This window comes from Xenopus tropicalis, chromosome 7, assembly GCF_000004195.4.
Source record: "Xenopus tropicalis strain Nigerian chromosome 7, UCB_Xtro_10.0, whole genome shotgun sequence".
In the NCBI taxonomy this organism is placed as follows: Eukaryota; Metazoa; Chordata; class Amphibia; order Anura; family Pipidae; genus Xenopus; species Xenopus tropicalis.
Window position 1 is genome coordinate 16,223,947 of NC_030683.2, and position 16,366 is coordinate 16,240,312.

The 16,366-nt window shown below is 40.0% G+C and overlaps 1 protein-coding gene across 3 annotated transcripts in view; it reads right to left on the reverse strand.

Moving 5' to 3' along the window:
- The window catches only part of fam13c (family with sequence similarity 13 member C), a 112,709-nt gene that overhangs the window by 80,740 nt on the left and 15,603 nt on the right, over positions 1-16,366 (reverse strand). For 2 of the 3 annotated variants that reach the window (XM_031906358.1, XM_031906357.1), the window contains exon 2: positions 8,283-8,327. The exons of the other annotated variant lie outside the window; for it this stretch is intronic. In XM_031906358.1, the coding sequence (XP_031762218.1) occupies positions 8,283-8,327 (45 nt within the window). The remainder of the gene's footprint in view (positions 1-8,282; positions 8,328-16,366) is intronic. 3 annotated transcript variants of the gene reach the window in all.

Consider the following 16,366-nt stretch of genomic DNA (forward strand, 5'->3'; position numbering starts at 1 on the left):
AAGGCAAATTAATTTTTAGATCCCAAATCATCAGTGCACGCGCCAATGCACCTTCCATCCCAATACAGATGGGCTATATATCTATATTAAGGGTTAATTAAGTGACAATTTGATGACAAATAGTGTATTGTTACTAATAAGCCCCTGTTTCTCCTTTTCTATGATACCAACAGAGTTAAAGATTCCCTAAGATTCTATCTTTGCTCCTTTAGGTTGCCGTCTAGGGAGGAATAATATAAATGCTGTTTTTAGGAAAGACTTAGGCAAAAAGTGAAAATTTTACCTTTGCATTTTGCTTATATTTTATTTGTTTGTTTGTTTGCAGCCACCAATGTGCGTTTGGTCTCTGCCTGAGGGCGCTGTGCGTATAATAAAACTAAAAAGCAGTAATTTTGCAACCTAAAATTTACGCCAATTTCAAACAGGTCTTTATAACTTGTACCATGTGTTTTTTAACCATTATATACAATTTCTGTTCCATTTACATGTTTACTCATTGTGAGTCAACACATAATCACTGTGTGGGCGGCACCTCCCCGGCATCTGTTTATTGGCAGCTTTATTGTATCTTGGATCAACTCATCCACAGACAAAAGCAGTAGGGACCAAAAACACTGCGATTGCAGGACAGACAGGTAGGGTATACAGGTATAGGACCTGTTATCCAGAATGCCCAGGACCTGGGACTTTCCAGATAAGGGATCTTTCCATAATTTGGATCTCCATACCTTAAGTCTGCTAAAAAATCATTTAAATATAATTTAGACCCAATAGGATTGTTTTGCCTCCAATAAGGATTATATCTTAGTAATTCGGAACTTTCTGGATAACGGGTTTCCGAATAAGGGATCCTATACCTGTACACAGTTATATTTAGTATGAAAAAGATTTGCAACAGACTCAGAGATAAGAGGGGTAATTTGCCATGACCCTGGGTGCAAGTGCTAGAACATGTAGGGTCACAATTACACCCCTTTGTGCCCGGGGTCTTGCTGCGTTCTGCCCCTCATGAATACAGTGCTGACCTATATTCCTATAGGGAACGCAGGTGTTTGGGCTCCATTGCGGAGTGCAAGGACCCGAGGCCAGAGGCACAGTGTGCAAAATACAAAAATATGGTGACTTGCCCCTGTCCCACCTGCTGTAAATAACCCCCTAGATGTTCCAGTGTAATAACTACAGCAAAAAATGCCAGGATTGTACTATAAAAATGTGTGACAGCCCCAAACTTAACAGCTCAGCCCGCAGTCCTGGATTCTTATTAACAAGTCCCTCATTTCCTTTTGATCTCCTGCACTGAGCGCCAAAAATGATACAAAGTTTCTCAAACTTAATTAGATAAGTATCTTTTGGCAGAGCCCAGAATGCACTGAGATACAAATGTTACTAATAAGCTAAACAGGTCTCTTAGGGGAACTGACACTCGCAGCTTAAAGGGCAATATTACCTTCATTAGCAAAACTGTAATAACACATACAACAACAAGACACCCAAGCCCCCGGAAATGTGTTCAAACTTTACATAACTTGACAAATGTTATAAAATGGGAGGGGCAGTTAGGGGCGTGGTCACAAAAATGGGCGGGGCCAAACATTTTCACAGCACTACGAGTGGCATTTTTTTTTGCCATTTTTGTCCTTCTTTGCATTTTTCAAATGTTGGGAGGTATGGATTTTAGTGCCAGGACAGCATCTGGGCACCGAAATCCGCTCTGTCTAGCGGTTCCCGGGCCGAAGCAGCGGCTCTGGGTTAGGGTTAGGCTGATTCAAGCGTAGGGGCTGATTCTTGGCCTGAGTTTATGTACAATCTAAGAATCAGCCCTTTGTGGCACAGGCCTAAGTCTCATAAGAAGCACAATGTAATGCTGCACTGGTTTCCGCAGGATGTTATAAGTTTTCTATCTGATCCGACCCCTAAGCCATATTAGTAAGGGATCAAACACTGAGCCACGCTGCCCCCTGCTCTGCCTGATGTTCCCACTCCCTCACTAAGCTTATAAAATGCTGAACACACTAAACAACAGAAGCTGGAAATCCTTTAGTCAGAAAAGACTGAAAATTGCTTGTGACAATCTAATGAGAGATCTCTGTTTCCTACTTGGCAGAATTGAATATTATCTCAGAAAGTGTATTTTTATTAAGTTACAGGATTTTGCAGTAAATATAAAATCCCCCATGATATGTGGCAGCTAATTTTGGATAAACACAACTAAAATCTATATAGCAGTTCCCTACCAATCCACAGATTAATTGGTATCCCATAATGCAAAGTGGTTAGCATCGCCAACGCTCTTAGATAACTCTAAACCTAGAAATCCTGTATTTTACATACAAAACTTACTGTACCAGCCCAGAGGTTTAGAAGCCCTGTAACAGTACAATAAAGGCCTACAAAGCTGTCCACGGGAGCTTACCATCTTCTGATCTTGTTTGGCCATCTTGTGAGTGTCAATGGCACTGCACATGCTCAGTGTGCTGCTTTTGAGAAGCTAAGCTTAGGGGGTGATCAGGTGGAAAATGAGGATACATCTGTCATACAAGCTGATGCTACAGGGCAGATATTCATTCGGCAGCACTGTATTCCCAAGGGCCAGACACATGGGAACACCAACGCCCATCATTTACTTATCGGCAGGGGAAGACTGCAAAGTTGCCCTTTATTTACAGCCTGCCCTAAGTGCTTCTTGAATGAGCCATAAGGGGAGCAAATGTGTGCCCCTAAGTGCCTTGTATTTGCATCCAGGGTCACTGTAAATTACAGGTATGGGATCCCTTAACAGGAAACCCATTATCCAGAAAGTTCAGAATTAAGGAAAGCCCGTCTCCCATAGACTCCATTATAACAAATAATTCTAATTTTTACAGAGAAGTTTTCCTTTTTCTCTGTAATAATAAAACAGTACCTGTACTTGATCCCAACTAAGATATAATTACCCCTTATTGGGGGCAGAACAGCCCTATTGGGTTTATTTCATGGTTAAATGATTCCCTTTTCTCTGTAATAATAAAACAGTACCTGTACTTGATCCCAACTAAGATATAATTACCCCTTATTGGGGGCAGAACAGCCCTATTGGGTTTATTTCATGGTTAAATGATTCCCTTTTCTCTGTAATAATAAAACAGTACCTGTACTTGATCCCAACTAAGATATAATGACCCCTTATTGGGGGCAGAACAGTCCTATTGGGTTTATTTCATGTTTAAATGATTCCCTTTTCTCTGTAATAATAAAACAGTACCTGTACTTGATCCCAACTAAGATATAATGACCCCTTATTGGGGGCAGAACAGTCCTATTGGGTTTATTTCATGTTTAAATGATTCCCTTTTCTCTGTAATAATAAAACAGTACCTGTACTTGATCCCAACTAAGATATAATTACCCCTTATTGGGGGCAGAACAGTCCTATTGGGTTTATTTCATGTTTAAATGATTCCCTTTTCTCTGTAATAATAAAACAGTATCTGTACTTGATCCCAACTAAGATATAATTACCCCTTATTGGGGGCAGAACAGTCCTATTGGGTTTATTTAATATTTAAATAATTTTTAGCAGACTTAAGTTATGGGGATCCAAATTACGGTAAGATCCCAGAAAACCAGAAAACCCCAGGTCCCGAGCATTTTGGATAACAGGTCCTATACCTGTACATTGAATGTAAAGCATTTCTAGCCTAATTCTTTGTTAAGCTTTAGTTCTCCTTTGAATATATATATATATATATATATATATAAAATATACATTTTACATTCTGAGTATATTCTGAGTACTTTCAAATAAACGTACAATAAAAACGGAGTCAATAAAAATGAGCATTTGGTAATATTTTTACCTTTGTATATATATATATATATATATATATAAATATATTACAATGTCTCCATGCGTTTTGTGCAGAAAAAAAACACCAATGGCACTGCCATTTCTCCATGTATTTATCTGCACTGGAATGAATGCTTATTGATACCAATGACAATGGGCAAATTTTGCCATTTTGTGAATTTATCCGCAGTACCCTTGTTATAAACACTGCAGGTTTTAACTGCAATTCATGGGCGAGATGTCAAATTCTTGCCTTGCTGACTGGAGAGGCCCAGCTCGGAGCATGGCCAGTCAGCCAATGACTAGGGGGGATGCTGGAGTCCCACCTATGACATAATCTCTCAAGGGAACCAGTAACGTTTATAAAATTCCGGCTAAGATGATGCAACGGGGAGTTTACTTGACTTGTCTCTTTGCCTGAAGCTAAATTCCTCAAAATACACGTTGACCTATTTTTAGCAAATAGCAGGGGACAAACTCAGACTCTATAAAGTAAAATTTGGTCATAAATTCTAACCAGGGATTTTAGAAAGAAGTTGTAGGACAGGTGGCCAAAGAGCAAACATCATGGAACATTCTAGGCTGTCCTTTCAAATCCACAATTAGCATTCTGCACTGGGTTATGTGGCTCATAAACTAGCAATAGCACCGCCGACCCAGAAATAGCCACCCAGACATTGTTTTTCTCCAGAGCTTTTTGGTGATTTTCCATTCCTACGTATATTCAGCAGGGAATCCTTCTGGGTGCCTAAAGCAGAAGGCCTAGGCAATGTTTGTATTCACAAACTCAGCTTCAAGAAGAGATTGGATGACTTTTTAGCAAGTGAGGGAATACAGGGTTATGGCTCTTAGTACAAGTTGATCCAGGGACTGGTCCGATTGCCATCTTGGAGTCAGGAAGGAATTTTTTCCCCTCTGCGGCAAATTAGAGAGGCTTCAGATGGGGTTTTTGCCTTCCTCTGGATCAACTAGTAGTTAGGCAGGTTATATATAGGCATTATGGTTGAACTTGATGGACATCTTTTTTCGACCTGTTACTATATGGGATCTATTATCTGGAATGCTTGGGGTCTGAGGTTGTCCTGATAAGGGGTCTTTTCTTAAGCCTAAAACACTTAACATCAATAACACCAATCGGATTGTTTGGTGACCACCATGGATTGATGCTAGCTTAGCTGGGAGATGGCTTTTCCAAAATATGGAGCTTTCCTAATACCAGGTTTCCCAATAAGAGATCTAATACCTGCACCTACATCTGATGCACTTATATATCTCCTGAAACTTTGGAATGGATCTGCTCAAGGGCCATTGTTTCTGCCGTAGCAACAATCTGGCCTATTCATAGAACAAAAGGACCCATTGGCCAGGTTCTAGCTACAGCACAAACAGTTTAAATGCGGACTGGGGTATCTGGGTCCCACCGCTGCTCTGCACTCAGCCCCCGCCACTCCTGCTCCTGTGCTTCTTACTTGGTGCGTTCCACCGCCATCTTTTTTTTTGCACAGGAAGTAAGCAGCGCAGGAGTGGCTGGGGCAGAGTGGGGTGCAGGCAGGGCCAATCAGGATTGGGGCCCACCAGGTTTTTTAACCCATGGGCCACTCCGACCCTGTAACTTCAACTGAATTTAGATTCATTTTTTAAATGTCATGTGGGATTTATGAACACTCAAATCCAAGTTTTTACAGTGTATTTTTCGCTATAAAAATTGCAAACTTTCAGCTTTATTAAGCACAAGAAACTCAAAAATTCAAATATAAAAAAAACTGGCATAGAAAACCTACTGTTTTCGTGTTAAAAACTCTATGGTAGTTGTATTTTGAAAAGTCAAGCTATTTTTCGATACGTGTTTTCAAGATTAATTCGAAATTCCGCAAACTTGTTGAGGGGGTAGAATGTAATTTCACCACCTTCAAGGTCTTTGTTTTTTTACACTTTTCACAAATAACAACACATTAGAGATTTTCCTAACTACAAGCTCCTCCTCTTCAAAAAGTAGGGCTCTGAAATATGAACTCAACACTCTTTGAATACAAATAAAATTGCCAGGACATCATAATTCATGATTATGATATGTATATGTTAACATCAAAACTACTCTCAGGGAAAAAAAATATTCAGACCAATGTACAGATATGGGACCTGTTATGCAGAATGTTCCGAATAACAGAAAAGCCATCTCCCATAGACTCCATTTTAAACAAATGATTCAAATTTTTAGAAATGGTTCCCTTTTCTCTGTAATAATAAAACAGTACCTGTACTTGATCCCAACTAAGATATAATTACCCCTTATTGGGGCAGAACAGCCCTATTGGGTTTATTTCATGGTTAAATGATTCCCTTTTCTCTGTAATAATAAAACAGTACCTGTACTTGATCCCAACTAAGATATAATTACCCCTTATTGGGGCAGAACAGCCCTATTGGGTTTATTTAATGGTTAAATGATTCCCTTTTCTCTGTAATAATAAAACAGTACCTGTACTTGATCCCAACTAAGATATAATTACCCCTTATTGGGGGCAGAACAGCCCTATTGGGTTTATTTAATGGTTAAATGATTCCCTTTTCTCTGTAATAATAAAACAGTACCTGTACTTGATCCCAACTAAGATATAATTACCTCTTATTGGGGGCAGAACAGCCCTATTGGGTTTATTTAATGGTTAAATGATTCCCTTTTCTCTGTAATAATAAAACAGTACCTGTACTTGATCCCAACTAAGATATAATTACCCCTTATTGGGGGCAGAACAGCCCTATTGGGTTTATTTCATGGTTAAATGATTCCCTTTTCTCTGTAATAATAAAACAGTACCTGTACTTGATCCCAACTAAGATATAATTACCCCTTATTGGGGGCAGAACAGCCTTATTGGGGGCAGAACAGCCCTATTGGGTTTATTTCATGGTTAAATGATTCCCTTTTCTCTGTAATAATAAAACAGTACCTGTACTTGATCCCAACTAAGATATAATTACCCCTTATTGGGGGCAGAACAGCCCTATTGGGTTTAATTCATGTTGAAATCATTTTTAGCAGAATTAAGGTATGGTAACCCAGTTACACAAAGATCCCTTATCCGGAAAACCCCAGATCTGAAACATTCTGGATAACAGGCCCAGTACTCGTTCTGGACGATGAGACCTGTAGTTCAGAATGCTGGGGGCCTAGGGTTTTCCCGAATAAGGGATCTTTACATAATTTGGATCATAATACATAGGTCTACTAAGAAATCATTTAACCATGAAATAAACCCAATAGGGCTGTTCTGCCCCCAATAAGGGGTAATTATATCTTAGTTGGGATCAAGTACAGGTACAGTTTTATTATTACAGAGAAAAGGGAATCATTTAACCATGAAATAAACCCAATAGGGCTGTTCTGCCCCCAATAAGGGGTAATTATATCTTAGTTGGGATCAAGTACAGGTACTGTTTTATTATTACAGAGAAAAGGGAATCATTTAACCATTAAATAAACCCAATAGGGCTGTTCTGCCCCCAATAAGGGGTAATTATATCTTAGTTGGGATCAAGTACAGGTACTGTTTTATTATTACAGAGAAAATGGAAATCATTCTAAAAAATGTATTATTGAATTGAATTATTTACTAAAAATGGGGTCTATGGGAGATGGCCTTCCTGTAATTAGGAGCTTTCTAGATAACAGGTTAACAGATAACAGATCCCACATCTGTATAGAATTTTAATAAATAGGTTTTACAATTCATACATAAAACTTTAAACATAAATTAACAATTATGTTGAAATTCGTACACAATTTTTTACACACCCGCAAAAAAAAAAAATTAAAACATGAAGGAGCAGATATGCTTTCCCTTCCCTCTAGAGAACCCTGCTATCTCTCAGCCGATACTGAAATGCAGATGAGTGTGTGGGTGGAGAGTAGATACTAGTTTGATCCATTAAAGTTTCCCCCTTCTGCAACATTTCACCCAGATTTGCGGCACATTTATCCCAGTTAGGAAATTAGTCAAATTCGAGAATTCGACGAGAAGAAAAATAATTTCAGATTTTTTTTGTCGATTTGACATTTCTTTAAAAAAATAAACATAAGGCACATTTCAATTGTGATTTAAATTGTGATTTAAAAAAAAAAGAAGCAATTTTGACCTAATGCTTCTTATTTCCCCTTAACCAATAAACAGCCAATGAAATAATGAGTGGGAAGAGCCGATTACACAATTATGATACAGTTCTGCAACATGGCAATTCCCAAGACCCAGTGAGTTGGCGGTGGGTATGTGGGTGGGAGCTTTGGATTTATACAGTAGATGACAGACATACAGACATATATATATGTATATAGAGTATTTGGGCTGCTCCCATGCATCCCCTATTCATTAGAATGCTGTTATTTGATAGGCAGCCTGACACAGGGACCGGCTGCTGCTCCTACAGAAGGCAAATAGATGGAAAGGCTTTGACTTACTCAGTGACAGTCGTGCTGCTGCTGCTGAAGGAGTTCTCCTGCAGGCTAAAGCAGAAACAAGAAAACATCAGATTACTGAGAGGGGCGAGCCGGCTGTCTAAATGCTTCTCAGTAGCCGTAACCCATAGACAAACATGGCATTGCAAGAGGCGAGCCTGTCTGTACAGTCAGCTCAACATGCACATACCTTGGGCTGTTCTGCACATGCTCAGTGAGGGTCGGCGGAGGGACTGGCCCTTCTGCTGCAACACACAGAACACACACAGCAGTGTGGGGAACATTAGCTGGGATGGAGCCGGGAAGCGGCAGCCTCGCTGCTCAGGGAAGGACCCAGTCGGATGTGCCGTTATGTGTGTATTTTCCTTTTTAGCTACAGAATAAAGCTTGGAAATAAGGAATGTCTGACCTGTATTCCTACAGCTGTCGTTAAACTACAACTCTCAGCAAAACCTCACTAGCCTTCGGCCACAGAGGGACAGATGAGGGGCCCAAGTGCTATTAAGGTGGCCATATACATTCAGATTTTAGTCTTCTTCCGACGAAATTTCGGACATCGGTCGTATGTTTAAATGCAATGATCTAAATCTAACATTCAGAGTGATATTGTTGTTAAACTACAACTCTCAGAAAAACCTCGCTAGCCTTCGGCCACAGAGGGACAGATGAGGGGCCCAAGTGCTATTAAGGTGGCCATATACATTCAGATTTTAGTCTTCTTCCGACGAAATTTCGGACATCGGTCGTATGTTTAAATGCAATGATCTAAATCTAACATTCAGAGTGATATTGTCGTTAAACTACAACTCTCAGTAAAAAACCTCGCTAGCCTTTGGCCACAGATGAACCTCAAATCTGTTGCTTGGGGGCTGGCAGAAATTGTTAAGGGGCCCAAGTGCTATTGAGGTGGCCATACACGTTCAGATTTTAATCTTCTTCCAACGAAAGTTCGGATATCTGTTGTGTGTTTAAATGCAACAATCTAAATCTAAAATTCAGAGTGATATTGTCATTAAACTACAACTCTCAGAAAACTCTCATTAGCCTTCGGCCAAAGATGGACCTCAAGCAATTGTTGAGGGGCCCAAGTGCTATTGAGGTGGCCATACACATTCAGAATTTAGTCTTCTTCCGATGAAAGTTCCGATATCGGTCGTATGTTTAAATGTGACGATCTAAATCTAACATTCAGCGTGATATTGTCATTAAACTACAACTCTCAGAAAAACCTCACTAGCCTTCGGCCACAGATGGACAGATGAGGGGCCCAAGTGCTATTAAGGTGGCCGTACACATTCAGATTTTAGTCTTCTTCTGACAAAAATCTGAATATAAGATCTGCTCTGGATCTTCACCCGATATCCCCACCTACGGGTGGGCGGTATTGGGTAGCAAGTAGCTAAAAAAACAAATAACCCGTTCGTTTGGCCCTGGGGCCAAACGATCGAATTACATTTGCGGCCATGGGGCAGTCGGTTCGGGGACCGCATCAACGAGCCGATGCGGTCCCCGATCTGACTGGATTTTCTAACCTGGCGATTGATATCTGGCCAATTTCAGCCCAGATATCGGTGGCCAGGCCGCTCGGTTCTGCCCATACACGGGCCGATTAGCTGCCGAATCAGTCCACGGGACCCATATCGGCAGCTACTATCGGCCCGTGTATGGGGACCTTTAGGATATCAGTCTCATGTTTAAATGCAATGATCTAAAACTAACATTTAGAGTGATATTGTCATTAAACTACAACTCTCATTAGCCTTCAGCCACAGATGGACCTCAAGCAATTGTTGAGGGGCCCAAGTGCTGTTAAGGGGGCCATACACGTTCAGATTTCATCGAATGGTCGTATGTTTAAATGCGACGATCTAAAACTAACATTCAGACTGAAATTGTAGGATAAAGTCCTAAAAATTACAAATTGGAGGATGTTCTGAACATGAAATAGTTGGCAGGTACCAATCATACAAAAGTGACTTACTGGAAATGCATTGTAGGCCCCCCGAGGATATCGGCAGATACACAATACATGCGCAGATTTTATCATTATCCGACCAAAATTTTCTAATGTGGCCGATCGACTAAATGACCAATTACAATGGTACGAAAATGATCAGGACGGTAATTCCGAGCCCACACACAGTCCACAAAAACTAGTTTTAGGGTTATGGCACATAGGGGACAAAAATCATCACTTCCCCCCCACAGAGGAGAATAAGGCAAGAAGGGGGCACATACACCTGTATGGTTCAGCTTTCCACCTGTCTGTGCTTCTATCCTTGTCCTGCATTCTTTGCCTAAAGCTATGGGGGGGATTGTGACTGAGGGAGCAGGTCCTTAATGTAATTGAGGTTGGTAGGGTCTCCAAGAATGTATTTGCTGCGGGTCTGGCTGAGACACATTATACCTCCAAATTCTTGTTTTGGAACGATACTCATCAGTGTAAGAAGGATAGGGGTTTGTTGTTGAATTAGATTCAGTTTGAATGGGGGGCTCAGTGGTTTGCCCCACTCTCACAGAACTACAGAAAGCTCAGGCCCCAAGGATTTTGTCTTTGCCGAATTAATACACCGGCGGACAAAATGCCAATTCACGGCCTAAGTGCACCACTGGGGCAATAGTGAGCTGTGCAGTCTCACAGCATAGTCCTTAGTTGCACATAGGGGCTTCCCTGTAAGAGTTTAAGGAAGGCTAGAACTACAGATCCCAGCATCCCTAGCTAGAGTTGTATTTGTATGGGTTTCTGGCAGTCACTGCTATCCTGTTCTCCATATCATAGAAAGAAATATATTTAATCTTTGAAAGCAGTGTGTTTAATTGCCATGGAAATAGATTATAATAATCCTATTAATAAACCAGAGGGAGAAAAAGAATCATGTGCTGCATGAAACCAACAGGAAGGGAAACATAAACATTCATGGAAGCATCTTCCTTCCTCCATGATGCCCTCAGTCTCTCTCATTCATCTCCCTGATTTCAGCAGCTCCCTCTATGGGTCACTGTGCTAGCCTGCACCCTACAAGGGCGTTCTACAGGAAATAAAGGGTTAATTATAAGTTTTAAAGATGCGTTGGAGGCGGCGTTGCCATTCCAATTTCTTCATTCCTTTTGGTTGCCATACTGCAAGCTCATTGCCATGGTAACAGGATGCGCTACATGTGACCTTGACAAATAGGGGCTGGATTCTGTATATTGGAATTGCTTTCATTATGAAAAAAAAAAAACTGTTTTCCTATAGGAATAACTTTTTGGTTCAGAAAGTTTTTTTCATGAATTGAATGCTGACATTTCTCTAGACGTGTCATGAATTGTCATCAACGTGTCATATGTCTGTCTATTTGTCTGTCTGTCTATATATATGTACCTGCAATCTATCAGTCTGTGTATTATCTATATCTATCTATTCATTACATGTAACTTCCGGCAATTTAAATTAACCCCTCCATAAAGGACTAAGGCTTGTTTACTAAGATTGGAGATAAATATCACTGGTGATGTTGCCCATAGCAACCAGTCAGCAATTAGGTTTGACAGTCACATACAAGTTATGAATCAAAAGCAAAGATCTGAATATTATGGATATCACAGCTATGCAATCTGTGTCCCTCCAGCTGTTGTCAAACTACAAATCCCAGTGCCTTCAATAGCCTTCAGTGAGATGCTGGGATTTGTACAGTATCTGGGGGCTACAGAATGGACATAATTCATGTATATGTAACATTTACTGCACAGTATTATTTTATTGTGCGTAATTTGCTGGCGTTATATAAATAAATGAGGATGATGATGATAATAACAATCCAAAGGCATTCTTCCTTACAACAAAGACACTCTCTGCCCCAGGGGAGGGACCCTCTCTGCCAGAAAAGCCCAGAGGATCTGTGTGTGAGTTGAATATTACTGATGAGTCTCGATGTGAACTTCCATTTGACCCGACCTGTTAATCCTTGATATTTGTTTGTTTTGTGTATTCTCTTCCGTCCTATTTTCCTCGTGTCATAGAGACGTACAGAGTCGCCACCGGAGATCATCGCAGAATAATCGCTGCCCTTTCCCATGCCCTTTACTGAGAGCGAAATCAAATCTGCCACTTCCTGGGGTCTCGCACCGCTTGTTCCCAATCAGTAAGGCTACACCGAATGGAGCCAACCAGAACGCTCACTTGTGCCCCGCTCTGATAGGGCAGCATTGAGTTAGATAAACCGAAAGGTAGATAGATAGATAGATAGATAGATAGATAGATAGATAGATAGATAGATAGATGATAGATAGATAGATAGATAGATAGATGATAGATAGATAGATAGATAGATAGATAGATAGATAGATGATAGATAGATAGATAGATGATAGATAGATGATAGATGATAGATAGATAGATAGATAGATAGATAGATAGATAGATAGATAGATAGATAGATAGATAGATAGATAGATGATAGATAGATAGATAGATAGATGATAGATAGATAGATGATAGATAGATGATAGATGATAGATAGATAGATAGATAGATAGATGATAGATGATAGATAGATAGATAGATAGATAGATAGATAGATAGATGATAGATAGATGATAGATAGATAGATAGATAGATAGATAGAGAGAGATAGATAGATAGATAGATAGATAGATAGATAGATAGATGATAGATAGATAGATAGATAGATAGATAGATAGATAGATAGATAGATAGATAGATAGATGATACATAGATAGATATAAGCAGAAACAGATTTTGTTTATAACAGGGAAATTAATAATCATAATAAAGTCCACATTTTAATACAAGTGACATCACCATCCCTGTACTGTATCCTTTTTCATTATAGTGCCATACCTGTGCCAGCCCCATACTGTATCCTTTCCCTATATATTGTAAGTGCCATTTCTGTGCCATCTCAATACTGTATCATTTTTCTATTTGCTGTGCCAGTCTTGTGCCATCCCTATACTGTATCCTTTCCCTATGTACTGTGTCATTCCTCTTGTGCCAATGCCATCAATTATAAATGCCATGCCTGTGCCATCCCCATACTGTATCCTTTCCCTATGTACTGTAAGTGCCATTCCTCTTGTGCCAATGCCATCAATTATAAATGCCATGCCTGTGCCATCCCTATACTGTATCCTTTCCCTATGTACTGTAAGTGTCATTCCTCTTGTGCCAATGCCATCAATTATAAATGCCATGCCTGTGCCATCCCTATACTGTATCCTTTCTCTATGTACTGTAAGTGTCATTCCTCTTGTGCCAATGCCATCAATTATAAATGCCATGCCTGTGCCATCCCTATACTGTATCTTTTCCCTATGTACTGTAAGTGTCATTCCTCTTGTGCCAATGCCATCAATTATAAATGCCATGCCTGTGCCATCCCTATACTGTATCTTTTCCCTATGTACTGTAAGTGTCATTCCTCTTGTGCCAATGCCATCAATTATAAATGCCATGCCTGTGCCATCCCTATACTGTATCTTTTCCCTATGTACTGTAAGTGTCATTCCTCTTGTGCCAATGCCATCAATTATAAATGCCATGCCTGTGCCATCCCTATACTGTATCCTTTCCCTATGTACTGTAAGTGTCATTCCTCTTGTGCCAATGCCATCAATTATAAATGCCATGCCTGTGCCATCCCTATACTGTATCCTTTCCCTATGTACTGTAAGTGTCATTCCTCTTGTGCCAATGCCATCAATTATAAATGCCATGCCTGTGCCATCCCCATACTGTATCCTTTCCCTATGTACTCTAAGTGCCATTCTTGTTGTGCCAATGCCATCAGTTATAAATGCCATGCCTGTGCCATCCCCATACTGTATATTTCCCTATCTACTGTGCCTTTCCTGTGCCATCACTATAATAATCTTTTCCTATGCATACATAAATCTGTTGTATTAAAGATTTTTAAAATGTTATAACCATTATGTGTGTTTATATTTGTCCAGATTTAATAAGAAGTGCAAAAGAAAACAGAATATTAATAAGAAAATGGGGGCTATTTTTGGGACAATGGCAGCCTGCATTAGCCGGGCATACACTGCCTGTAGGGCTGTAACAGTACTGACACTGCAGAGGGTGGCAGGGTGCCGCTGGCATAATGAACTATATTAATGCCAGTTATTAATCATGGGAATTTGCAGACAAGTCTGACAGCTGAATATAATGGGTGCAGTGTGTTTCATATGTCACCCAGTGGCAACAGATATTTCATATTATACTGAGGACAGAACGACTTCTACATTTCATTGTACCCTTGAACTGAATCCAGCTAATGCTTGGCCGATCTGCATACTGTATTTATCATCTATTACTCAAACCATAAATATCTATAAAACACATCTCTGCTTGAAAGCTATTTTATTATGCAGGCAAATCTTCCATTCTATTTATCTGAAGAACAAGAGATGCTTTACGTGTATTTGGCCATTGTGCAGAGGGAAGGCTACATAGGAGGCAATGTAAGGGAAATGGCTAATGGCCCATAAATATCCTTTGTGCAGTATTTATTTAATATACACTACAGTATATGGCCGCATGTATGATACCCCTGGCACTGGCACTCGTGATACAGATATAGGGACTTTGCGCCCTGTAGGCAATAAAGGAAGATCTCCCTAATATGTTTTGTGTTTTATTAGGAAATTGTCAGCAGTCCATTACATAGTTACATAGTTAAGGTGGGTTGAAAAAAGACCAAAGTCCATCAAGTTGAACCCCTCCAACTAGTATCAGGTATGTGAATATAGGAAGGGGGGTCAGTACATGGGATAAATACAATACAAGTAGGTTTCAGTTTTGACCCGAACAGTTCGGTTTTTCTAAGGCCTGTTTGGGTCTCAACTGTCTGTTCACTTTTTACAGTTGTGAAACCCCAAACAATAATCTGGCCAATAAATGCAAAACAAATATTAAGATGCTCACATCAACTTGGCTTAGTTATTATCAAGTACAGGTAATTATATTATTATTACAGAAACACAAAAAAAAGTATATCAATCAATTAGCATGTTTCTAAACTTAGAATTGCTGTATTTCAAAGCTTTCTGGATAACTGATTACTGTATAATAGATCCAGATTGGATTAAGGTGGCCATACATGCTAAGGTTGCTAAGCGTATCTTTGCAAAGGGGAAGAAGCACTCCAGTGTGTCGGCAATGCCTTTAAATCATTTATTTGCAGAAATGGACAAACAGCACAAGCTTTCGGGGGTGACCCCTTCTTCAGGTGCAGAATGAGGTTGTGACCACAAAATACATATAGACAACAACAAGAGATCCTCTGCACTCCCCCATTATCAATATATATAGGGCATTAAGCCATTCTGTGCATTAAGCTACCAAGCAATACCCTCCCCTTTAAACAAAACAGGGATTGTTTGTCCATACATAGTAGCTTAATGCACAGAATGTCTCAATGTCCCCTATATATATTGATAATGAGTGAGTGCAGAGGATCTCTTGTTGTTGTCTATATGTATTTTGTGGTCACAACCTCATTGCACCCCCGCCTAATGGTTTAAAATGTAGTGGTTGAGCACAACTTTCCTCTTTTTGCTATTGTTTATACAGGAGCAGTGGCCAGCTCCATGTTGTAGCTCCCACCCTTCCCAGCTACAGTCAGGTGATCCCAATGGAGCCAATAAAAGGGCAACCATATGGGGGTTTAACCTTGAAAGCAAGTAAGTTGCAGGTAAACTCAGTCCCTTTGCTAAATGTATATTGAAGCAGTAGAATTCTTAATGAATCGCATAAGTGAGTGTAGGACTGGCCAGAAGGGATGACTGTGACGCAGTTGGCCAGCTTGAAGTATATTGCAATGTATGGACAAACAATCCCTGTTTTGTTTAAAGGGGAGGGCATTTCTTAGCAGTTTAATGTCCTATATATATTGATAATGGGTGAGCGCAGAGGGGCTCTTGTTGTTGTCTACAATGTAGCAGAAGGCAGCCGACTCACAGACCTGGAGAACTGCCTTCTGCAAAGCTGTTTCAGTAATCAGAACCAAAGGCCCAAAAGGGATAAAAAACGACTGCATTCAATAGCAATAATGTTACCAATAACGTCAAAGCCATTGGCA